Genomic DNA, 25081 nt, shown 5'->3' with positions numbered 1-25081 from the left:
AGACCATGCTACCAGGTACCCTGAAGCCATGCCTATGAACTGTCACTGCTCACGGTTTTCTTAAGAAGGTCATCTCCGACAGGGGGGCAAATTCTATGTCCCCACTACATGCAGACCATGTGGACAAACTGGAGTGACCTACAAGTTCTGAACAACCTACCATCCCGGAACCAATGGATTGGTGGAGAGGTTTAACAGAACTATGAAGAACATGATAGGTGCTTTAGGAGGAACCTCTTGAAGAAAGTTGGACCTTCTACTGCCATGCCTTCTCTTTGTTTATAGAGAAGTCCCTCAAGCAGGGGTCGGGTTCAGCCCCGTTGAACTGCTCTATGGTCATCCAGATAGAGCCCTTTGGCCCTAATCAAGGAAGGGTTGGAGAGTGTTCCTTCCCTCAAACCAGTGAGAGTCACCGACTATGTGCTAGTTCTCCAGAGGAGAATGGCACTAATGATTACAGAAGCTTCTGATAACTTGACAGCAGGCCAGGCTCTGCTCAAACATTGGCATGACCAGAAGGCCAACATGGTGGATTTTACTCCGGACCAGCTTGATATGGTACCTACAAGGCAGAGGGCCTTACATCCCAACTGGATTGGACCCTTCAGGGTTGTGGGTCAACTTGGAGGGATCAATTATTTAGAGGACTTGGGCAAACCCAAGGAGGCCCCTAGGGTCTATCACACTAACCGTCTGAAAGCTTATGTTTCCAGACCAGAACTAGGAGCTTTACTTCCAGCCTCTGTTCAAGAGGAGAGTGAGCCTCTCCCTGATCTCTTCAGGGGACAACCTTCAGATGAGACAATTGGAGTAAATCTCTCTTCAGATTGGACTCTGCAACAGGAGGAGTGCAAAGCTCTATTAAATAAGTTTGCCTCCCTGTTTTCACAGACACCAGGCTTGACCCCCGTGGGGCCAGCATATTCCCACTGGCGACGGTCTCCCTGTGAAAAGCAGGGGTTACAGAATGATGTCAGACCATGTAAGATCCCACAAGGGAAGATGTCAAGAAGATGCTTGATCTCGGGGTAATAGCCATCTACAAGCCCATGGGCTAGTCCAGTTGTAACTAGTGCCAAAGGCAGGTTCCAAAGAGTTGAGATTCTGTGTGGACAATAGAGCTCCTCTTAATGCAGTCACCACAACTAATGCCCATCATTTACCAAAGACAGATGAGCTGGTGGACAAACTTGGTTCAGCCAAGATCCTCAGTGCATTTGACCCGACCTGAGGCTATTGGCAAATAGCTGACAGACCATGCCAAGGAGAAAACTGAATTTTCCACCCTAGGAGGCCTCTACCAGTTTAAGGTCAAGCCTTTTGGACTCAAAAATGCATCTCCTGTATTCCAGAGGATGGTGACTCAAGTTCTGAATGGGATGGAGGACTTCTGCATGGCATACTTGGATGACATTGCAGTGTTCAGCCCCACTTGGGAAGAGCATCTTTACCACCTTGGATATGTTTTGCAGGCTCTTGAACAGGTCCATCTGACCATAAAGGCTAGTAAATGTTGAGTTAGTCAAGAGTAAAGTGGTCTACCTTGGAAATTAGGTAGGAGGAGGTAGGGAGGACGTGAAATAAGGCCATTGCCTAGCCAAGTACAAGCTGCATAAGACTGGGACACTTCTAATACTCATACCCAAGTGAAAGCCTTTCTAGGTCTCACTGGGTAATACAGGAACTACATAGAGAACTATGGGACTATAGCTTCTCCCTTGAATGCGATCTCCTCACCAAAATTCAGAAGGACTAAAGAAAGCCCTGAAAAGCTCCAGTCTTGAGAGTTCCTGACTACAACCAACCCTTCATAGTACAGACAGATGCTTCTAATACAGGAATAGGTGCAGTTTTGAGGCAGCTGGATGAGTAAGGCAGGCAACACCCCATCTACTTCATCAGTAGGAAACTGAAGGAACGCGAGACAAGGTGGGCAACTATTGAACGCAAGTGTTTTGCCATTGTGTGATCGCTGAAGAAGTTTAGACCATACTTGTATGGATCTACTTTTGTTATTCAGACAGACCACCCACCTTTGAAATGTTTAATGCAGATGAAGGGGGAGAATCCTAAATCGTTAAGGTAGTCAATCAGCCTCCAAAGGATTGATTTTACCATTGAACACAGGTCAGGTTGTAATCACCAAAATGCTGATGATCTCTCCAGATATGACGAGTGGATTAGGAGATTCATCCAGAAGTGGATTAAATACTATCCCTTGTCTGGTGTGGGGGACAAGCGTTAGGGAGAATTCTCATTGCTTTGCAATTTCCCTTTAACCTTAAGAGACCCCCCCAGCTCTTTTGCTGGACAAGGCTTTTTTTAATTTTTACTCCTGAGTGAGTGGGACCTTTTTCTCACTCGCGTGTTTGCCTGACTATTATTTCCTATGTTCCTTACAGTTTTATAGCGTCTGGTGAACTTCATAGGCATCTGCTTTTGCATTGTGACACACACCTTTTGTGCAGTGCCACTGAGAAGTCCCTTGGACTTCTCTTAATGTGCAACTACATTTTCTTGGGTGAACTGCTGTTCCCAAGTATAGTAAGATGGCCCCTTTCTTACTCAACTTTACGGGTCCAGCACACACCATAGGTGGTGTTCTGGGGGTTACATAGTAACTCCTTTAGGCAAGATTGTATGCAGTACCCTTTGGGTGCACTTCAATAACCCTGACTTCCTGGCAAAAGGGACCCAACCTTTGGTACAAGTCTGAACTACACAGGTTTGTAGTGTGGATGAGCAGCCAGGCCCATCTCAAGAGGGGTCAATGTGAGCAGTAATGTTGTGACAGTTTCACAGTACAGTTATTCAAATAAACACACTCGAGGTTTCTTGCTTAAACAATTATTAATTTATTTAAGTCAGTTGTACAAGCCTTCTTCAGAAGGGAGCAATATACAGATAACACTTCAAAACACTGTTTCTCTAAATCAGACGATACTCATTGGGGATGGAACACAGACATCCTACACCCTCAGGTGACTTAAATAGCTAGGACACTGCACATTGATTTATCACTGGTACATTTAGAGCAATACTGAGTTTGGTGCAAAAGATAGAATAGAAGAATAAAACAAAGTTCAACAAATAATTCATAAACAGTTAAGCCCTTTTGATACCTTCCAATGCAGATTAAATTAACCCTTTCCTGGGGGAAAGGCCAAAGCACAAAGTCAGGTAAAGAGGAGTCTCTCAGGGAGCCAGGACAGCCCATGTTAATTGCACAATGTCAAGGGGAGCTGAAGATCTTTGCAGGTAGGTTAATCGTCTTGCACAATGTTTTTAGAAATGTTTGTAGAAAATAGAACACTTGAAGGGCCACAAGCTGGGAGGCTAATGAGGGGCAAAGTTTTAGCAACTCTGCAATGTAACCAAGACTGGTCTCAAATGAGAGCAAGTAAGGCTACACAACAAGAGGTAAGTTCTTAGACTTTACAGTACCTCTGGTTAGAAGACATGGTTCCTGCTGGCTTCTGTTCCTGTACAGCTCTGCAGATCCTGTTCCTGAGCCTCAGTCGTGGAGACAAGAGGGAGAATGTCTGGGGACTCCTGCTCTGCAATGGAAAGGTCAGCAGCAGCAATGGGCAAACTTCAATTCAACGGTCGTTCGTCGTTCCAGCTCCTCGCCTCAGACAGCAAACACTGCAGTTCTCGGATATCATTTCAGACTTTCCTTGCTTCTGGGGTCCAGCACTCTTGAGGTGGCTCAGGCTTCGTCAGTCCTGCATCAGGGAAGTCCGGAGGATCTTCCTAGGGCTTAGGTCTGACTTAAAAGCAACGCACACAATCTGGTGTGCCTCTCCCTGGCACTTCGGTTCCAGCAGCAGCAGTAGAAATACAACCAGCTTTGAGAGGATGTCCAGACGGGCTTACTTTGGAGTTGATTGGTCGCACCAACTCAAGGGGAGAAGTCGTCCTTGCAGGGCTTCTCTAGACGAGGCAAAATCAGAGCTTCATCACAGGCAGCAGGGCTTCACCAGGCAAACCAACGGTCCAGTAGTTGCAGCAGGCGTCTATTCCAAGTTCTTCTTCGGATTCCTTCGTCCAGTGGTCGACTGCCTTCCAAGCCAAAAAGCCTCGCCTTTTATGCAGGTTTCTCCCATTCATTCCAGCCTAGCTGTTAATCACAGAGCAGGGTGGCTGTCCTTGCCGGACGGACAGCCAGCCAGCCAGCCAGCCAATCACCTTTGGGTGCATTCCTGTAACCAAGGGGATTAAGCACAGAGTTTCTGGCACCTCCCTGACTTCCTGCCCCTGCCAGACATACTAGAGCCAGAGGCGGGTTTCGCTCATGAATCCCACCAAAGACAAAATGAACAAAGGGACCAAACCTGGTTTGGCGTGCAGAAGAAATCTCAAGGAGGACCTTTTCAGCAAGAAATGGTGAAAAAAGAAGACCAGGGCCATTTTGACGAAATGGGCACCCATGGGTGACTTACTGTGGCTGCGAAAGTAGCCCGCGGTAAAAACACACAATGGTAGTAAAAAGTAAACCACTGCCACCAGCCATTAATTATAGAAAGGGTAACAAAAATGTTACATGAGAAACTAGACAAAGGGGACAGTAAGTAACGCCTCCATCACTCTATGGTAATGTAGTGTGTGCTAGTCTAGAAAGTTACAAAATGTAAGTAAAGTCAATTTCACTTTACTGCTCTTGGAAACAGTTTCACCAAGAGAAGGTATTTAAACCTTTGGCAAATCTAAGAGACTTCCCTGTGCCACTACACTGAAGGTGCTGTGTGTCACAATGTAAAAGATGAGGCCTATGGAGTTTGTCAGACTACATAGTTAAAAAGAAACAGAATAAATCACATTAATATTACATGAGAGATAAAAATAAATCCTCAAGTCCAGCAAAAGAGCTGGGGGTCTCTAAGGTAGAAGGGAATTAACATTTCTGAGAATTCTCCCTAAAAGGGGCCTCATCAGGACGCCAACTGCGGGCACTTTCTGTTGGACCAGGTGGCAAAGTGATCCACCGGACGATGTCTCCATCTGCTGTAGATCCCAAGCAGGACCTGATCGTTCAATTGTCAGCTCCCAGTGTGCTCAGCCTGTCCGCCTCCAGGTTGGACTCCCCCGGGAGGTGGATTGCACTCTGGTAGATTTTGTTCTTCAGCACCCATTCCCACATGCTGACTGCAAGGCTGCACAGCGGAGGGGACCTGGTGCCACCCTGCTTGTTGAGGTAATACATGCTGATGGAGTGGTCAGTTTGAATGAGGACCACTTTGCCACAAATAAGCGGAAGGAACGCCTTGAGAGTGAGGCAGATAGCCTTCAGCTCCAGCCAGTTGATATGGGCCTCCTGCTCCTGAAGGGACCAGACTCCATGGACACCGGTTATTCAGCATAGCGCTCCAGCGTTGCAGGAAGGAATCTGTGGTGATGTTGACCTGATGGGCTGCCTGCCGGAAGGGCTTGCCCGTCCACAGATTCAGTCCCTGGACCACCAGGTGAGGTCCGGTTGGAAAGAGGAATGCTGACAAGCCCAACTCTGGATTCCATGAGGCTGCAAAGTGCAGCTGGAATCTCCTCAAGTCTAGTGTGGGGTACAGCCCGTAGGACCGCTGCCATGATACCCAATAGATGCTGGTAGCACCAGGCTGGGGTTATCTCTCGGCTGAGAAAATTACCTGTGGCCTTCTAATGGCCATGATCTTGTCCTCCGGGTTGGAAAACTATCTCGGAGCTTGTGTCCCATATGAGGCCCAGAAAGGTCAGGCTCTGTGTAGTCTGCAGCCGAGACATGAGGTTGATAGCAAATCCCAGTTTGTGGAGTGTGATCATAAGGCGGAGGAAGTGTGGTGAACCGCCCCTGGAGATCGCCCTGACAAGCTAGTCGTCCAGGTACGGGTAGACATGGTGGCCCTGAGGAGGGCCGCCAATGCATTCATAAGTCTGGTAAATACCCTGGGGGCTGACTTGAGCTCGAAGGGTAGAATCTTGTATTGGAAATGGCAGCCCATGATCCTGAACCATAGAAATCAGAGATGAGGCTGCCAAATTGGGGATGACTAGATACGTGTCCTTCAGATCCAGGGAGCACATCCAGTCTCCCCTTGAACTGTGTCACCGCAATGAGTGCTGGCGTAACCATCTTGAATTTTTGAAGGGGGAGGGAGAGGTTGAGGGTGGAGAGGTCCAACAACTCTCAGGCCAGCCTGGTGGTTCTTTTGTATGGTGAAAATCCTGGAGTAGAAGCCCAAGCCTCGCTGGGACTTCTTCCACTGCCTGGCTCTCGACGAGCGGACCAATTTCCGCCAACAGAGTTGTTGTCCCAATCTGTGGGAGTGGATATGAGAGAGAAGGGAGGGAGGAATCTGTAGACGGTAACCTGCGGACACTACGGATAGGATCCAGGGGTCCATGAACCTCTGACGCCAAGACTGTACGTGAAGGGCAAGTCTGCCCCCCCCACCAGAGACACATGGATCCAAAGTGGCGCGTCATGCCTCCTTTCCTTCTGAGGCTGGTGCGGGGGAGGGGGACTGAAAGAAGCCCTCGCTTCCCCCACCCTTCTGTTTGCACTGGTGTTGACTCGGAGAATAGTCAGGCTGCCCAGACCTCCGTTCTTGGAAGCCCCGGAGGCTGCTGATCGTCTGCCCCTTATCGGAGCGTTGATGTGACTGGGTGTATTGTATCCTTTGGGCGTGGCCTTCGTGAGGATAGATACAAACTGTTTCTAGCTCCTCATCAGTGGTGGAATGAAAGGTCGCCACCCTCGAATGGAAGGCCCAATATGTGCTCCTGGACGTCCGGGTTGAACTTGGTAGCCCGTAGCCAGGCAGTCCTTCTCATGTCTGTGGTAATGCAGATGGCCCGGCCTGAGGTGTCAATGTGGGCCACGGTGGACTCCAGGATGTCCTGCGCCAATTTAGCTTCGGCCAGCCCTGCCTTGAACCATGCCTGGCTTTGCACCGGAACCAAGTCCGCTATTTCCTGCCAAACACTTTGGTTAACGGCTGCCAGCATGGCATCCCCATTGGACTGACAAAGGTGCAGTGAGGCATTGGAATAAACGTTCTTTCCGTAATCTTCCAAGATCTTCTCCTCCTTGCCTAGAAGTGCAGAGGACGAGGGGGCCGAGGACGACTGAGGCTTGGAGTAGAGTGATGCCACAGCGATCACAGAGGAGTGCAATGGAGGGTGTGCCAACATCAAGAGTGGATCGCCCTCCAATTGCATATACTTGCCGTTGAGGCACCGATTGACAGGCTGGGTCTCTTAAGCAAGATTGTATGTTGTAACCCTGATGGAGCCTACACCAGCCTTGTCCCTCTTGGCAATAGGTAACCCAACCTTTGGAATACATCTGTACTACACAAGTGGGTAAAGAGACTGAGCAGCTAGGCTCATCTCAAGAGGGGTCAATGTGAGCTGTAGGGTTGCAACAGTTTCACAGTGACAAGTATCCAAATAAACACTTATACCTAAGGTTTCTTGATTAAAAATAATTAAACAGTTTTAAAATAAGCCTTCTTTAGAATGGAGCAACCGGCAACAATAAAAATACAGTTCAAAATACACTCCGTCAGTTCAATAAAATAAGTAGTGTAGTGTCACAGAGAAATCCTTTGGACCTTTGCTAAGGTTTAAATACTTTCTCTTGGATAAATACTGTTTCCAAGAGTAGTAAAGCAAAATTGACTTTACTTCCATTTTCCTCTTCATAGACCGGGCACACACTATCTCGCAATAGGGTGCTGAAGGGGTTACTTAGTATCCCCTTTGTCTAGCTTCTCATGTAACATTTTTTATGTTACCCTTTTCTCACTGAATGGCTGGTGGCAGTGGTTTACTTTTTACCACCATTATGGGATTTTACTGCAGGCTACGTTCGCAGCCACAGTTAAGCACCCATGGGTGCCATTTTTGTCAAAATGGCCCCAGTCTTTTTTCGCCATTTCTTTGTGGAAAGGTCCTTCTTGCGATTTACTGTGCACACCGAACCAGGTTTGGTCCCTTTGTTGATTTTGTCTTTGGTGGGCTTCACGAGTGAAACTCGTGTCTGGCGGGGGCAGGAAGCAAGGGAAGTGCCTGAAACTCTGCTTGGTCTTCTAGGAGACAGGAATGCATTTTTCGGTGATTGGCCAGCTGGCTGTCCGGCAAGGAAAGCCACCCTGCTGGGTGACTGACAGCTAGGCTGGAATGAGTGGGAGCAAGCTGCATAAAAAGGGGAGGCTTTTTGGCTTGGAAGGCAGAGTCGACTACTGGACGAAGGAATCTGATGAACTTGAAGACGCCTGCTGCAACTCCAGGACCGTTGGTTTGCCCGGTGAAGCCCTGCTGCAGTGCTGAAACTCCAAATTCATATCGACAGAGAAGCTCCCGACAGGGCGACTTCTCCCGTTGAGTTGGTGGGACCAATCAACTCCAAAGTAAGCCACCTGGATATGAAAGCTGGTCGTGTATCCTCTGCAGTCGCTGCTGGAACCAGATAACCAAGGAGAAGAACACCAGTTTGTGTGCTTTACTGACCAAGCATGAGCCCCTCAACAGAGTGCAGGACCCCAGACGCAAGGAAAGCCCATCTCGAGAGCCAGGAACCGCAGTGTTGCTATTTGCGGTAGACGCGAGGACCTGAAACACCGAACAGCCACTTGTTTGAAGTTTGCCGGTTGCGAGTGGGGACCGTCCCATTGCAGTGTTGGACTCCCTAGAAGTCCTCCCTCTTGTGCCCATGATTGAGGCCCAGGAACAGCTAGAGCTGCACAGTAACAGAAGTCATCTGCTGCACTTTTTATTCAAAGGTACTATAAAGTCCAAGAGAACTTACCTCTTGTTGTGTAGCCACATTTCCTCGTTGGAGACTTGCTTGGTCGCATGTGTGGAGTTGCTGTCAGCTTCTTTACTTCACAATCCCAATCAGCTTGTGGCCCTACTTTGATTTTCTTCTATTCTACCAAGACTGTTTAAACATTGGAAAATACTTTCGACTTCCCTGCAAGAAGTGCTTCAGTTCATCTTGACTTTTGCTAACTTCACATTGGCTGGCCTAGGCTCCCTGAATGACTCTTCTCTCTTCTGCTTATGTGTTTTGCCTTCATTCTAGGAAAGGGTTAACGGAAGTTGCATTGGGGGTTGTATTGAAAGTACTTAACTACTTAAGTATAACTGTATGAATACTTGTTTTATTCTGAACTCTCTTCACTTTAAGACTACTCCTAAAAATATTCTAAATGCAACAGAGATATATTAATATCAACCGCACCCTAACTATTGAAGTCACCTGAGGGTGTAGGCAATGCCTGTGTGTCATCCCAAATGGTTATTTGCTGATTTAAATAACTTGGTGTATTTTTGAAGTATATCTGTGTGGTGTTTTATATTGCTCCCTTCTGAAGAAGGCTTATTCTAACTGACTGATGAATTAATAATTGTTTTATCAAGAAACCTTGTGTGTAAGAGTTTATTTGAATACTGGTCACTGTGAATCTCAACTCGCCTACAGCTCACATTGACCCCTCTTGAGATAAGCCTGGCTGCTCCACACGCTACCAACCTGTGTAGTGCAGACTTACACCAAAGGTTGGGTTACTATTGTCAGGAGGTCAGGGTTGTTATAGTGCACCCAAAGAGTACTGCATAAAATCTTGCCTAACAGATGGCTGCTGGGGCCGGTGCATGCTCTGTCTTGTCGGTTGCGGGACAAGTATGCTCTGCAATGCTGATGGAAAAGCTGTAGGCCATGTACCTGGTTGAGACCAGTTCCAACTTGAAACTCTTTCTCCCACCTGCTCCCCACCAAGGGGTGGTATCGGACGAACAGCCATCTTGCCTGCCACGGTGGCCATCTTGTCGAGCTGCGTGCCACGTACCAAAGTCGTGGTGCTTGCCTCGCTGGGCCGGGCCTCTTCCACGACTCTTGGTGGTGGAGCATGAGATCTACCCTGCACCTCAGGACAGGGCCTGATCAGTGTGTTGCCCTCGGCCGTATCGCCGGTAGTGCTGCATACAGGCGCCCCTTCGGACATCTGTCTGGTACCAGATACGCCTGGCTCGTCAGCTCGCTACCAAAAACTGTAGAACAGACTTATACCAAAGGTTGGTTTTGCTTACACCTGTAGTCATAGTTTGTGTAGTGGTCCCAAAAAGGTACTGCATACAAACTCTGCCTAACGCGATGGTCACCCATGGGTGCTATACAGCAGGTGGGGGGGGGGGGGGGGGGTTAGGGGATGGTTCAGCCTGCGGTAACGATGCACAATGGTAGGAAAATTAAACCACTGCTACCAGCCATTTAAAGTCGCGAGTAAGTAGGAAAAGGGGCTACTAAGTAACCCCCACAGCACGCCACATAAGGTGGTGTGTGCTGGACCTACATAGGAAAAAACTTAAGTCAATTTGCCCCTAATACTATGGGAACAGTAGTTCACCCAAGAGAAGGTATTTAAACCTTAAGAGAAATCTAAAGGATTTCTCTGCAACACTGCACTGAGGGTGCTGTGTGTCACAATACAAAAAGCAGAATGCCTATGGAGTTGGTCAGACTCCAAAAACAAAGAAACACAGCGTCCAAATCAGATCAAAATACACACTCCGGGATAAAAATGAAAAGTCCTAAAGTCCAGCAAAGGTTGTCTCTAAAGTTAAAGGGTATTAACACATAAATGAGGATTCTCCTTAACACGGACCATTTTCTCAAAATGGTCCCTGTCACCAGAACCCACGGAACCCCCCCCAACCCCACCCCCACCCGTCTTATTTTTTTCACCATTTCTTGTTAGTTTCTTCAGGGCTTTTACTCTGTTCGCATCCGTTTTGAGTCCTTTGTATGTCTGAAAAGGAAGAAAGTGAGGGAGGGTCCCCAAACTTCCATGTCCTTTGTCTGTAGGTGTGTCTGAGCAAAACCAGTTCCAATTGACTGGCTGTCCTGGAATCTAGCCTCACTGCCAATATAGGGTTGCCTCCCATACGTTAATGACAAGGGTAGCCTTTGACTCTTTTCGCTAGTCCTACCTAACCCTCCAGAGTCAGGTCCCCACACCAAAAAAAAAAAAATGTTCTCTGCCCCCATTTTTCCTCATGTCCTGTAGGACAACCACCCTGCTGTGTGATGGGGCATAGAAAACGGGCCCTGCATCATCCTCTTCTGGATCTCCCGACACCAAAGTGTGAAGGGTCAACAGGATGTCTAGAGATACATCCCTCGGATGAGCTAGCATGATCGGAACACTAGGCCCTGTTGCTGTTGTCCTCCACCTACATGTACACGTCCCGGTGGACCGTGTGCAAGGACTCCAGGTCCTTGTCTGTGGACGAAATGTCCATGGCCTGGGACAATGTATTCTTGTTATAATGTAAAGCGCTTTGGCGTAAATCGCTATATAAATATAATAAAATACAAATACAATGCCTGGGACTCCCCCTGTACCTCCCCACTTTCCACCCTGAGGGGTCGGAGCCGGGCTCAGATGGCATCCTCTTCTCCGGCATGCCAGCAGACTTTGTCAAAGTCACTGTGGTGGCTTCTTGCCTTCGGCGCTGTGGGGTTACCTTCATGGGGTCGGCCCCTTTTGCCTTTGTGAGAGCAGCCGCCACCAGCTTGATCGGCGACAAGCTGTCTTGGGCAGGTCGGCCGTCTATGTCCCTGGCTTCTCAGGCTTCTCCTGCAGTTTAGCCGGGTTGGACGATTTCCTTTTCGAGGAGGAGCTCGATCGCTCGAGGTCGATCGCGCCCTGCCCATCGCAGACCCGCTTCCACAGCAAGCTCAATGGAACTGGACTTGTTTTTTGGCTTTGTCTTGGGCCCCCATGGATGAGGCGCCCTTAAAGGACTTCGAAGCATGCTCCTTGGACCGGCCGGTCCTGGGTGAGGCATGACCTGCTCAGAGCACGGGACAGAGGCCTTGGCGTTCAGCCACGCCGCTAGACTACTGTGCCGATCCATCGTCTTCTTGGAGAAGCCAAAGTAGATCTCGCACTCGCCTTCCTTGTGGTCCGGATTGTTAGGGAGAATTCTCAGAAATGTGCTAATCCCCTCCACCTTAGAGAGCCCCAGCAACTTTGCTGGATTTTGAGGACTTGATTTTTTTTTTTTTACCTGGAGAGAGAGAGACCCTTTTCCCCCCACTCATGTATTTTAATATGGATTTTACCTCCGTTTCTTTTGGTTGTGGAGTCTGACAAACTCCATAGGCATCATCTTTTACATTGTGTCACGGCACCTTCAGTGCAGTGACACAGGGAAGTCTTTCAGGTTTCCCAAAGATTTAAATACCTTCTCTGGGATAAAAAACTACTGTTTCCCAGAGCAGGAAAGTGAAATTGACTTTACTTCCCATTGTAGCTTTCTAGACCCAGCACACACTTTCTTAGAGTGCTGGAGGTGTTACCTAGTACACCCTTTGTCTAGCCTCCTGCAACTTTTTTATGCTACCCTTTTCTCATTGAATGGCTGGTGGCAGTGGTTTTGTTTGAACTACCATGGTGTGCATTTATCGCAGGCTGCGTTCACAGCTGCTGTAAAGCAACCACGGGCGCCATCTTTGTCAAAATGGCTCCCGGTTTTTATTTGCCATTTCTTTGTGGAAGGGTCCTTCTTGAGATTTACTCTGCCAAACCAGGTTTGGTCTCTGTTCATTTTGCCTTTGGCGGGTTTCACTTGTGAATCCCGCCTCTGGCTCCAGAGTGTCTGGGGTAGGCAGGAAGTGAGGGAGACGCCCAAAACTCTGCTTAGTCTCCTAGGAGACCCAAATGCACTCTGTGGTGATTGGCCGGTTGACTGTCCGGCAAGGACAGCCACCCTGCTGGGTGATTGACAGCTAGGCTGGAATGAATGGGAGATAACTGAATAAAACGCCAGTCTTTGGCTTGGAAGGCATAGGTCGACCACTGGACGAAGGAACCGAAGAGCTTGAAGAGGACGCCTGCTGCAACTCCTGGACCGTTGGTTTGCCCGGTGAAGTCCTGCTGCAGTGCTGAAATGCCAAGTTCGCATCGACAGAGAAGCCCCTGCAAGGACGACTTCTCCCTTTGATTTGGTGGGACAAATCAACTCCAAAGTAAGCCACCTGGACATCCATCTCGGAGCTGGCTGAATTTCCAAAGAGTTGCTGATGGAAGCCGTATAGCCAGGGAGAGAAACACCAGATTGTGTCCGTTGCTTTTAAGCTGGCCTAGTGCTTTTGAAAGATCCTCTGGACTACCAAGAAGCAGGACTGACCAAGCCTGAGCCCTCTCAACAGAGTGCGGGATCCCAGAAGCAAGGAAAGTCCATCTTGACAGCCAGGAACCGCAGTGTTTGCATTTGCGGTAGACGCAAGGAGCTGAAACACTGAACAGCCACTGAAAGTGAAGTTTGCCGGTTGAGAGTTTTGACCATCCCAGTGCATTGTAGGAGCCTCCTGACGTCCTCCGTCTTGTCCCCACGACTGAGGCCCAGGAACACTGATCTGCAGAGCTGCACAGGAACAAGTCATCAGCTGCATCTTTTCTTCATTTCTAAGGCACTGTAAAACAAGTCTAAGAGACCTAACCTCTTACTGTAGAGTTGCTTGAAACTTCTACAACTCACAAGTCTAATCAGCTCGTGGCCCTACATTTGATTCTTCTTTTCATCAAAGACTCCCAAGAACATGCGCAAAGACTTTCACATTGACTTACCAGAAGTGCTTCATCCTATACAAGACTTTTGCCCATTGACTTTGGCTTAGCCGATTGAACTGAATAACTCTTCTAGGAAAATCTATAAGTACTTGCCTGCTTAAGCATATTTGTGGTCTCTTGTTTTTCTAACATTTGCCTTTTACCAACTTTTTTAAAGAGTATTCTAAATGCCAACAGTAACATATTAATGTCCCCAGCACCCTAGTTATTGAAGTCACCTGTGGGTGTAGGTTGTGTCTGTGGGCCATCCCAAAAGGGTCTTTACTGATTAAGAAACTCAGTGTACAGTATTGAAGAACATTTGTGTGTTACTATTCTATTGCTCCCTTCTGAAGAAGGCTTTATAACTGACAGATACATTAATATTTGTTTATGCAAGCAACCTTGAGTGTAAGAGTTTATTTGAATACCTGCAACTTAATCTCTGCATACCTCCACTACAGCTCACATTTACCCATCTTGAGCTAAGCCTGGCTGCTCAACATGCTACCAAAACTGTGTAATACAAGCTTATACCAAAGTTTGGGTTACCTATACCTGTAGTCAGAGTTGTGTGTAGTAGTCCCAGAAGGCACTGCATACAAACTTTGCCTACCACTAAGACAGAAGTCTTGTTTTTTTTCCCCCTCCACAAACACGTTCCGTAGCCTGAAGAGGGATCTTCCTTCTCCTCCGTCATGGCCGGAGGGCGCAAAGTAGGCACGATGGCCTTCTGGAAATGTTGACTATCTTCACCATTGAGGGGCACTGAAATTCACTGACAACGGAAGCCTGCCTTCGGCTGATGGAGATAAGAGCACACAGGATCTTTTTGAAACACAAATAGAATTTCTTTCCGTCGAAAAATGAAGAAAAAAAAACGTAGAAGTAGCTCACAGAGCAAAACGAGGACTCCCAACACTGAAGCATTCAGTAAAAATCCGAAGAAGGCTGCCAGAGGAGGGGCTAAGGGAGAGGACTGTCATTGGCTGGGGGCAGTATGATCCAGAAGACAGTGATTGGTTTAGAGAAGAAATACAGTGTGAAAGTGAAACTTTTCTTTTACTGAGGATTCCCAGCCTTACGACAGGGAATTTTCATGAGCATGTGAATCCATGCCAGACCCCATGCTGGAGAACAAAACATTTATTTTCTGAGTTGCTATAATAAGTGAGATTACTTACATTGAACTGTGTTCATGAGTTGTACATTTCTCTATTGGTTTTCTCACCTGAAGTATTGCTTATGTTTTCTAGTGTGTAGATTAGATGAAATAGTACTTGCTTACCTGAATATAACACTGCCTTGTGCATATAAAATAAACATTTTACTATAACTAGAAGTGTGTGAGAGTTTGTTAGGGAGAATTTTCCTTTCTGTGCCAATTCCCTTTAACCTTAAAGATCACCAGCTCTTTTGCTGGACTCAGGGCTTTTTAATTTTAACTCCCGAGTGAGTGGAACCGTTTCTCACACATGCTTTTTCTGACTAGGATGTATGAGTTTCTTACTGTTTAATGTAGTCTGGTAAACTCCATAGGCACCTGCTTTTTGCATTGTGACACAGCACTAACTTGAATGGCTGGTGCCATATATCTGCAGCCAGATTTCTCAGCTGCACTAAAGCACCCAAGGGTGACCATTTTCCCAAAACGGCCCCAGCCTTCTATATTTTTGCCATTTCTTTCAAGTTAGTTCCTTCTGGGCTTTTACTCTGTTTGAATCAGGTAGGAGTCCTTTGTGCATTTTGCCTTTGGTGGGCTTCAGCCCTGAAGCCCGCCCAGGCTCCAGTGTGTCTGGAAAGGCAGGCAGTGAGGGATGGTACCGAAAATTCCACCCTTTGTAAATATGCCTGTGTGAAATCAGTTCTGATTGGCCAGCTGGCTGCCTGGGAGGACAGCCACGGGTTATGAATGGATGTAACTTGCCTCAAAGGCAAGGTTTTTGGGACTAGAGGCAGAGTCGACCACTGGAGGACAACATCTGACTAAGATCTCTTCTCTTCTCTCTCCCCATGTCCAAGGACCAGGAACGATGGTCTGCTACACTGCAACAGGAAGGCATCCAACTGCAACACATTTTTCAGTTCACAGGTACTGTGGGGTTTGGGGTACATCTACTTTTTGCCAATTGTGGCGTTTCCTAGCTTGGGAGTAGTATTTTAAACCCTTTTGAGTTGACCTCAACTCACTTGCACTGGCCTCCCAGCTTGTGCTTCTTCAAGGTGGCTCCTCTTGAGCTTCTGTGATTTTTCTATTCAACTACTATTTAAAATAATTTTTCTAACAAGAGAGTATCAGCACTTTGAACTGGCATATTGACTTTGGCAGTGCTTGTTCCCTTACAAGTTTTAATTGTTGAACACTTATTGCTGGGATAAAAGACTGCCTACATCCCTCAGAGAATTTAACTGTTTTTCTAAGTACAAAGTATGTTCTGATCGGACTAACATTGAACTTCTTATAACTCAATATTGCAATAAGTGTTATTACTGACCTCAGATGACATCACTCAATGTGCTGGAATATGTATAACATGAAAAGTTCTCACCTACTTTATTGCTCTTGTTGAATTTAATCCTAACTTTGGGATTAATGTTACTATTAGTTGCTGATTGACTAATTATCCATGTATATATAGAAATATTTATACTAAAACTCTAAGTGTTTACTTGGATACCTGTATTTATTGATTTCATTGTACAGCTCTACAGCTCAAATTACCCCTCTTAATATAAGCCTGGCTGCTCAGTCACTTTACCAACGTGTGTAGTACAGGCCTATATTAAAAGGTGGGTTATCCAATACCAAGAAATAAGTCGTGTAAAGTCCCATACCAGTTGGACTCTACAAATTCTTACTCAACTGTTTCTTTGGGCCTCTGCATTTAATGAGTTCATTGTACTTACCTACAGCTCACATCCTAATCCTAAAATAAGTCTGACTACTGTGCCATTCTACCAAACCTTTGGCTAGTACAGATGTATACAAAAGAGTTGGGGCCTGTATACCAAGGTATAGTTCTCACCTGTTGGTAGACTTTAGAAAAACTCCCCTAACACACAGCATAGCTGGATCCTCGAGAACGTGTCAAGACAGGTTGGAAGTAGCTTTCCTGGGCAGTGCATTAACATACATGGGATTTCCTAACTTGAGAAGGCAGGAAGGTGGTTATACAACAATATAGCCAAATAACAAGCGGAAATCGTGTGGAGTAGGCATTTTAGGGCACAAGCCACTTATAGTAGCCAGATGCATTAAACGCGAATGTGCAAACTAGAAATAAACCAAAAATAGTAAAAATATGTTTCCTGCCACAAGCCTGTCTTTAGGCATATATAAAAGTGACCAAAAAATTGCAAGTGTTAAAAACGAGGGTGATGCAAACATATACCCACTGCATTGGAAGATGTGTGCACTGTTAAAAAGTTACCAAAAAAGTCAAAAGAGAAAAAGGAAACAGTTTCCCCAGTACTGGTAGGCTGAAGGACTGATCAGTTCTCCCATAACAAAATGAGCAAAAGGCCAGGGGAGTTAATCTGAAGTTTCACTTCCTTGTGAAAACTCAGGACAGGGAAACGTTGGAGGTGGGGGGGATCCATAGAATATGGTGGGAAAGTTGCCAAAAAAGAAAACATTCCCAACAGAGACCTTATATAAAGACCTTATATAAAAAGAAAATAAATTGTGTTGACTGGACTGAAGACCGATGTAATCACTAACCCAATAACCCTACTAGGTTCTTTTTGTTTAGCCACGAAGAGCTGTAAAAAGCAAGCGTAAAGAACAACTTTGGTGGGAATGCACAAGATAGTCAATAAGGCCCAAAGCTTTTGAGGAACAATTAGTGTATGGAAAACGTAAATGGAAACTGTATTTTTACCTGGCTTGTCTACCACATGGACAAGGATTTCATTGATTGCATTCACAGAGTATGTGAAGTAGAACCAGCAGTCATCAGCATCCTTCTCTTTACAGTGAGTCAGTGGGTCAGCCTGCCCTGGCTGTGGCAACTTGTCCCGACTTTCTACTGTGGTATGGTTGAAATACATGCACTCTTGAGCACATACATCTTTCTTTTCTCCTTTGTTGAATGCTCTGCACTGTACACATTCCCTGTTGATAAAGATAAACCAGCCATATTAGTACAATTTGCAAAGTGTGGCTTAACAAGTTGGTTCTCGTAATCGGAGAGTCTCAATGGTTAAGATTTGTCCAACTTTGTGTCCAAACTTTGTTGGTTTTATAAAAAGTACAAGATCTTAGTAAAATATTAGACGCTTCCTACAGCCCACATATGCCCTCACATGGACTGGCACTCCAGAGATTTTGCATGGGTGCTGTTGTGATCTGGAAGATTGTTAGGAACATTTTAATTTCTGTGCCAATTCCCTTTAACCTTGGAGAACCACAGCTCTTTTGCTGGGCTCGGGACTTTTAAAATGTCTACTCCTGAGTGAGTGGGACCTTTTTCACTTACTCATGTGTCCCCCCCCCTCCCGGACTATGATTTTCCATGTTCCTTACTGTATTGAGTCTGGTGAACTATAGGCATCTGCTTTCGCATTGTGGCACAGAACCTTTTTTGCAGTGCCACTGTGAAGTCTGTTTAACAACATTTTCTTGGGTGAACCACTGCTCCCAAGAATAGTAAGATGACCCCCGTCTTACTTACCTTTACTTTATGTGTCCAGCACACACCACCCTATGTGGAATGCTGGGAGCCGGGAACAGGGGGTGGGGAGGGGGCTTGAGAGGGGAAGGGTTACCTAGTAATTCTTTTAACCTATTCCTCATGTAACATTTTGTTAACCTTACCCTCTTGAATGGCTGGTGGCAGTGGTTTCTTTTTTTATTACCAAGTGACATGTAGCTGCAGGCTGTTGCCTCAGCTGCAGTACTGCCCACAAGGGTGACCATTTTCCCAAAATGGCCCCCGTCTTTTTTCACCATTTCTTGTCACTTTCTTCTAGGCTTTTACTCTGTTTGCATCAGGTTTGAGTCCTTTGTGTAGTTTGCCTTTGGTGGGCTTCAGCCTTGAAGCCCGCCCAGGCTCCAGTGTGTCTGGAAAGGCAGGAAGTGAGGCAGGGTCCCGAAACGCGCGCCTTTTGTCTATAGGTGTGCCTGAGTGAAACAAGTTTCCATTGGCCAGCTGCTGTGTGATTAACATCCTAGGGCTTTGAATGAATGGGAACTTGCAAAATAAGCAAGGGTTTTGGGACTACAAGAGTCGACCACTGGAGGAACGAATCCGAAGCAGAAGATGCCAGCAGAACCCCCCTGGACCACATATTGTCCGGTGAAGCCCTGCAGCTGTGCTGACCCAGTTTTCAAATCGACAAGGAAGACCCCGTAAAGGACTTCCTTCATTAGGCTGGTGAGACCAACTATCCTTGAGACAAACTATTATGGCGCAACCCCCAACTTGCTGTGACTTTACAAGGCTGCAGAAGCCCAATACCCGGGGTAGCTCGACCACTTGCGAGTGCATTGCCTTCCGAAGTCCAAATCTGGTCAGATCTTTGTGGGCATCCAGAGCACCCTACAGAAGCAAAAAATGAGCATCCAGAGTCCCCTCACCAGGTTCTAGGGCCAAGGGGTCAGGAAAATTCTAACCAGAGCTTTTTGTTCTTTGTTGGCGTGGAGTAAAAGGTGCCAAAGCCACAAAGAGCTGCTGAATCGACAGAAATCCATTGCTGCAGAGTCCCTCTCATGAGTGCTGCCGCAAGAGCCCGCCAGACGTTCTCCCTTTCATTACCATGACCAAGATCAAGGGTCTACTTTATTGCATCGTGAAGGCAACCAGCTGGAACACGTTCAAGGTACTGTGGGGGTTGGGGTATTTCATCCTTTTGCAATTTGATGTGCTTCCTTTGGGGGTGCAATTTAACCCAACACCAAGTTGACTTTCAACTTACCTGCATTGGCCTAAGAGCTTGTGCTGAGTTGCTGTGATACCTTTTCTGAACACTGACTATTTAAGAACATTTGTTTAAGATCATCATCAGAACTTTGACTTTTGGCAGTGCTTGTTCCCTTGCAGGTCTTAAATGTTGAAAACTTTAATGCTGGGATAATTGATTGCCTGCATCCCTTGGGAGAATCGAAGTGTTCTTATAACCTATCAGTCTGTTCTGATCTAACCCCAATCTTTCCTTCCTGAGAAACTCAATATTGCAAAGATGTTACCTATATAAATGTCATACTGACCTCAAATGATGTCACCTGCTTTATTGTAACACTTGAATTCTAACTGAGGAGAATTAATGTTACAGCTGTTAAGTAGAATTCTCCGAAAAGTTCTCATTCCCTCCACCTTAGAGACCCTTAGCAACTTTGGGACTTTATTTTTTTTTTTAACCTGGAGAGAGCGAGATCCTTTTTCCCCCCACTCTCTCATGTATTTTAATGTGATTTTGAACAAGGTTTCTTTTTGGTTGTGGAGTCTGACAAACTCCATAGGCATCATCTTTTACACTGTCACACAGCAGCTTCAGTGCAGTGACACAGAAGTCTTCCAGATTTCCCAAAGGTTTAAATACCTTCTCTGGGATAAACTACTGTTTCCCAGAGCAGTAAAGTGAAATTGACTTTACTTACATTTGTAACTTTCTAGACCCAGCACACACCATCTTACAATAGGGTGCTGGAGGGGTTACCTAGTATCCCCTTTGTCTAGCTTCTAAGGTAACATTTTTATGTTACCCTTTCCTCACTGAATGGCTGGTGGCAGTGGTTTCGCTTTTACTACTGTGGTGTGCATTTACAGCGGGCTGCGTTCGCAGCTGCAGTAAAGCACCCAACGGTGCCATGTTTGTCAAAATGGCCCTGGTGGTCTTTTTTCATCTTTTCTTTGTGGAAAAGTCCTCCTTGAGATTTACTCGGCGCGGCAAACCAGGTTTGGTCCCTTTGTTCCTTTTGCATTTGGCGGGATTCACAAGTGAAGCCTGGCTCTGGCTCCAGGGTGTCTGAGGTAGGCAGGAAGTGAGGAAGGTGCCCGAAACTCCTTGTGCTTAGACTCCTAGGAGACCCAAATGCACTCTGTGGTGATTGGCCGACTGACTGTCATGGACAGCCACCCTGCTGGGTGACTGACAGCTAGGCTTGGAATGAATGGGAGAAACCTGAATAAAGGGCAAGGCTTTTGGCTTGGAAGGCAGTCTACCGCTGGACGAAGAAACCGAAGAAGAACTTGAGACGCCTGCTGCAACTCCTGGACCGTTGGTTGGCCCGGTGAAGCTCTGCTACTGTGCTGAAACTCCAAATTCTTATCGACAGAGAAGCCCTTGCAAGGGCAACTTCTCTTCAGTTGGTCGGACCAATCAATTCCAAAGCAAGCCACCTGGACATCTTCTCGGAGCTGGTTGCATTTCCACAGAGTTGCTGCTGTAAAATGAATAGCCAGGAAGAGGAACACCAGATTATGTGCGTTGCTTTTAAGTTGGCCAAGAGCTCCAGGAAGGTCTTCTGGACTCCCAGGAAGCAGGGCTGACCGAGTCAGAGTCCCCACAACAGAGTGCGGGACCCCAGAAGCAAGGAAAGTCCTTCTTGACAGCCAGGAACTGCAGTGTTGCTATTTGCGGTAGTCACGAGGAGCTGAAACACTTAAGGGCCACTTGTTTGAAGATTGCCCGTTGCGAGTGGTGACGGTCCCATTGCAGTGCAGGAGTCCCCCGAAGTCCTCCCTCTTGTTCCCACGACTGAGGCCCGGGAATAGTGAGATCTGCAGAGCTGCACAGGAGTCATCTGCTGCAGTTTTTCTTAATTCCTTACCTATTATTGTAGAGTTGCTTGCATCTACTACTCGCAAGTAGTAGTAGATTCTTCTTTGCTTCAAAGAGTTCAAAATCATTGTGCAAAGACTTTTTCTACTTACCTACCAGAAGTGCTTCAACTCGTGTAGACTTTTGCCCATTGACTTTGGCTTAACCTGTTACACTCAATGACTGCTTAGGAGCTCCAACAGTATTTGCCTGCTTAAGAATATTTGTGCTCTGTTGTGTGTTCTAATTTTCCTTTGACCAAATCCTAAGCATCTTCCAAATGCTACAGTAAGATATTATGGTCCCCAGCACCCTAGCTATTGAAGTCACAGGAAGCAGGACTGACCGAGCCTAGCTATTGAAGTCACCTGAGGATGTAGGTTGTGACTGTGGGCCATCCCAAAAGGGTCTTTACTGATTTAGAAACTAGGAGTGTAGTTTTGAAGTGTATTTGTGTGTTGCTTTTATATTACTCCCCTCTGAAGCACTTGCCCCCCCCCCTTCCCAGCACTTGTCTGCACTTAGCTTGCACTTGCCACCAGCTGGCCCTTTTTAATTTATCTTGTTATTCTACTACCCCTGTACTGCACTTTCCCCTTGCACTTTCCCTTCCTCTCTGCCCATGCACTTGAGCGATCTGAATGACACCTGGCCTAGTAAGATCGTTGTCCGTCTTCCCTTTGTCCCCCCCTCCCTGCCTCGTCGCGCCTTGAAACACTTGTGTATAGGCGCGTTACAAATGCCATATCCTATCTGAAGAAGGCTTATTCTAACTGACAGATAAATTAATAATGGTTTATTCAAGAAACCTTGTGTGTAAGTGTTTATTTGAATACTTGTCACTGAATATCTGGGAGTTGGTTCCTTTCAGTAAAGGTGAATGACAAGGGGCTGTAGAATATTTGGACTCCTCCCTTGCTTCCTGCCTTCCCAGACACTCTGGAGCCGCGCATGGAATACAAAGGATTCCCGGTGAAGACAAAACTTCCACTGAGGTGTTAGGCAGAATTGCATGCAGTACCTTCTGGGACCACCACATACAATTAGGACTTCAAGGTGTAAGAAAAACCAACCTTTGGTACAAGTCTCTACTACAAAGTTTTTGGTAGCGAGCTGAGCAGCCAGGCTCATCTCAAGAGGGAATGTGAGCAGGACAAGGATGTTACACAGAGGTCTTACAATCACAGTGGTTCAAGTAGACACTTATACTCAAGGTTTCTTGGTAAAACACTTATTTATTTATTACAGTCATTTAGAAAACATTCACTAGAGGAAGGCAACTTATCATACACAAATACACTTCAATACCTAATCCATATGTTTGAGAAAATTAGGCTCCCCTGAAATAGGAGCAAAATGTTCAGTTACTTTGAATGGGAGTTAAAAGGCACACGTGAATAGATCACAAATACTATTTTAGGCACTGCAAATAGTTTCAGTTCACTGGAGGACTCTATTCAGTTCAATAGGCCTAGGCCAAAATCAATGGGCTAGTGTCTTGGATAGGAAAGAGCAGTTCTTGTAGTAAACAGTAAAGTTTTGCCAATTATCTCAGAAGTAGTTTGTACAAAAAAGAATCATATGTTGGGTCACAAGCAGATTAGGCCTTCAAGTTGGGAAATTTTATCGAACTTTCACTGCGAGAGGCAAGTTCTCTCAATTGGGTTGGCACAGTACTTTTGTATGAAGAAAAAAAGAGGCAGCTGAAGACGTTGGTTCCTGGCAGTTCCTGCAGATCTCACTGTTCCTGAGCCTCAGTCGTGGAGAAAAGAGGGAGGACATCGGGGGACTCCTGCACTGCGCACGGGGACGGGTCAAACAAGCTCGCAAAATGGAAGATCTTCGGTTCGAGTAGCACAAGCTGGTGTCCTTCCCCCTGGTTAATCCTAAACAGCTCCCGAATGGTATCCAGGTGGCCTACGAGTTGATTGGTCCCAACAACTCAAAAGGGGATAAGTCGTCCTTGACAGGGCTTCTCCGTCGAGATGAACTTGGCAATTCGGACCTGCAGCAGGGCTTCACCGAGCAAACCAAAGGTCCAGGAGTTACAGCAGCCGTCTTCTACCAGCTCGTCTTTGGTTCTTTCATTCCAGTGGTCGACTCTGCTTTCCAGTCTAAGAGACTGGACTTTTAAACAGTTTTCTCCCTTTCATTCCAGCTTAGCTGCCACTCACCCAGCAGGGTGGCTGTCCTTGCCGGACAGTCAGCCAGCCAATCACGCCAGAGTGCACTTGGGTCTCCTAGCAGACCAAGCACAGGGAGTTTGGGCACCTCCCTCACTTCCTGCCCACCCCAGACACTCTGGTGCCAGAGGCGGTCATCAGTCCTGAAGCTCGCCAAACGCGTACGAACAAAGGGACCAAACCTGGATTGGCGCGTAGAGACAAACTCTAGGACCTTTCCAAAAAGAAATGGCGAAAAAGAAGACCGGGACCTGTTTAAACAAAGGGGCTTAAGGCACCATCTTGAAAACATGGTTTCCGTGATTTTTAGCTACCGGTGTTCACAGTCGGGGAAAAAATCATGGTAGTTTGTTGTAAAACCACTGCCACCTGCCATTTCGATAGGAAATGGTAGCATTTGACTAGACACTAGGTACTAGGTAACCCCTCCAGAACTCTATAGGAAGAAGTGTGTTCTGGGTCTAGGAATTTAAAAAGCCTGTAGTCCCAAAACCCTTGCCTTTAAGCAGGTTTCTCCCATTCATGTACAGCCTAGGCTGTCAATCACAGCAGTGTGGCTGTCGTTTTGGGACAGCCAGCCAATCGGGACTAGTTTCATTCAGGTATTCCTAGAGACAAATTAGGGGATTTTAGGGATCCTCCCTCACATCCTGGCCTTTGACACACTGGAGCCAGGGGCGGGCTTCAGGCCTGAAGCCCGCCAAAGGCAGAACAAAGGGCTCAAACCTGTCTCAACGCACAGAGTAAAACCCAAGAAAGACTTCACAAACCGAAAATGGCAAAAAGACTGGGGCATTTTGACAAAATGGTCACCCATTTCCAATTGACAAGAGAAGCTCGGAATGGACAACTTCTTCCCTTGGGTTGGAGGGACCAACTGACCCCAAGACGAACTCTGCTGGAACCCCTCTTCCTGCTGGCGTTACTGCTGGAACTGAGTGCCAGGTGTCAGGATTTGGAAAGAGCCCTTAGCGACATTCGAACTGCAGTGCAGGATTCCTGCAGACTTCTGTCCTCTTGTCCCCACGACTGAGGCCCAGGAACCCAGGACCTGCAGGACTGCAACCTGAACAGAAGCCAGCTGGATCCTCTTCCAACCTGATGTACTGTCTTGACCGAAGGGGTACTCGCCTCTTGTCTGAAGCTTGCTTTTTCTCACTGTAGATTTGCAGCAGCTGCTTTCTGCAGAGTTGTGTGCAACATTGCCCTTCACAAGCAGAACAGCTTGTGGCCCAACAGTGATTCTTTTTCTACAAACTCTAAAAACATTGTGCAAGACCTTTGTGCTATCTAAAGAAGTGTCTCAGCTCCCTAGACATAGTGCAAAGTGACTTTGGCTGTCCTGGCTCCCTGCAGACTCTTCTGACCCATTGACTTGGTTTTAACTGTCCCTCGTAGGTGGTGCATACGTTTAACTTGTATTGCTGGGAAAGGTCCAACCTAGACTTCATTGGGAGATTGTAAAGTATTCACATGCTTTGAGAGCCTGTTAACCTTTTTCCTTCCCTAACCTTTTCCCACAACCTCAGTATTGCATGAAGT

The 25081-nt window shown here is 46.7% G+C and overlaps 1 protein-coding gene across 2 annotated transcripts in view; it reads right to left on the bottom strand.

The window, feature by feature from the left end:
- LOC138569772 (integrin beta-1) overlaps window positions 1-25081 on the bottom strand; it is a 420457-nt gene that overhangs the window by 96757 nt on the left and 298619 nt on the right. For both annotated transcript variants that reach the window (XM_069648057.1, XM_069648056.1), the window contains exon 14: window positions 17477-17709. In XM_069648057.1, coding sequence (XP_069504158.1) covers window positions 17477-17709 — 233 coding nt within the window. The remainder of the gene's footprint in view (window positions 1-17476; window positions 17710-25081) is intronic.

This window comes from Ambystoma mexicanum, chromosome 2q (assembly GCF_040938575.1).
Source record: "Ambystoma mexicanum isolate Mex_15411 chromosome 2q, UKY_AmexF1_1, whole genome shotgun sequence".
In the NCBI taxonomy this organism is placed as follows: Eukaryota; Metazoa; Chordata; class Amphibia; order Caudata; family Ambystomatidae; genus Ambystoma; species Ambystoma mexicanum.
Note: the sequence above shows the minus strand (reverse complement) of the source record. Positions and strands in the feature narration are given on the sequence as shown.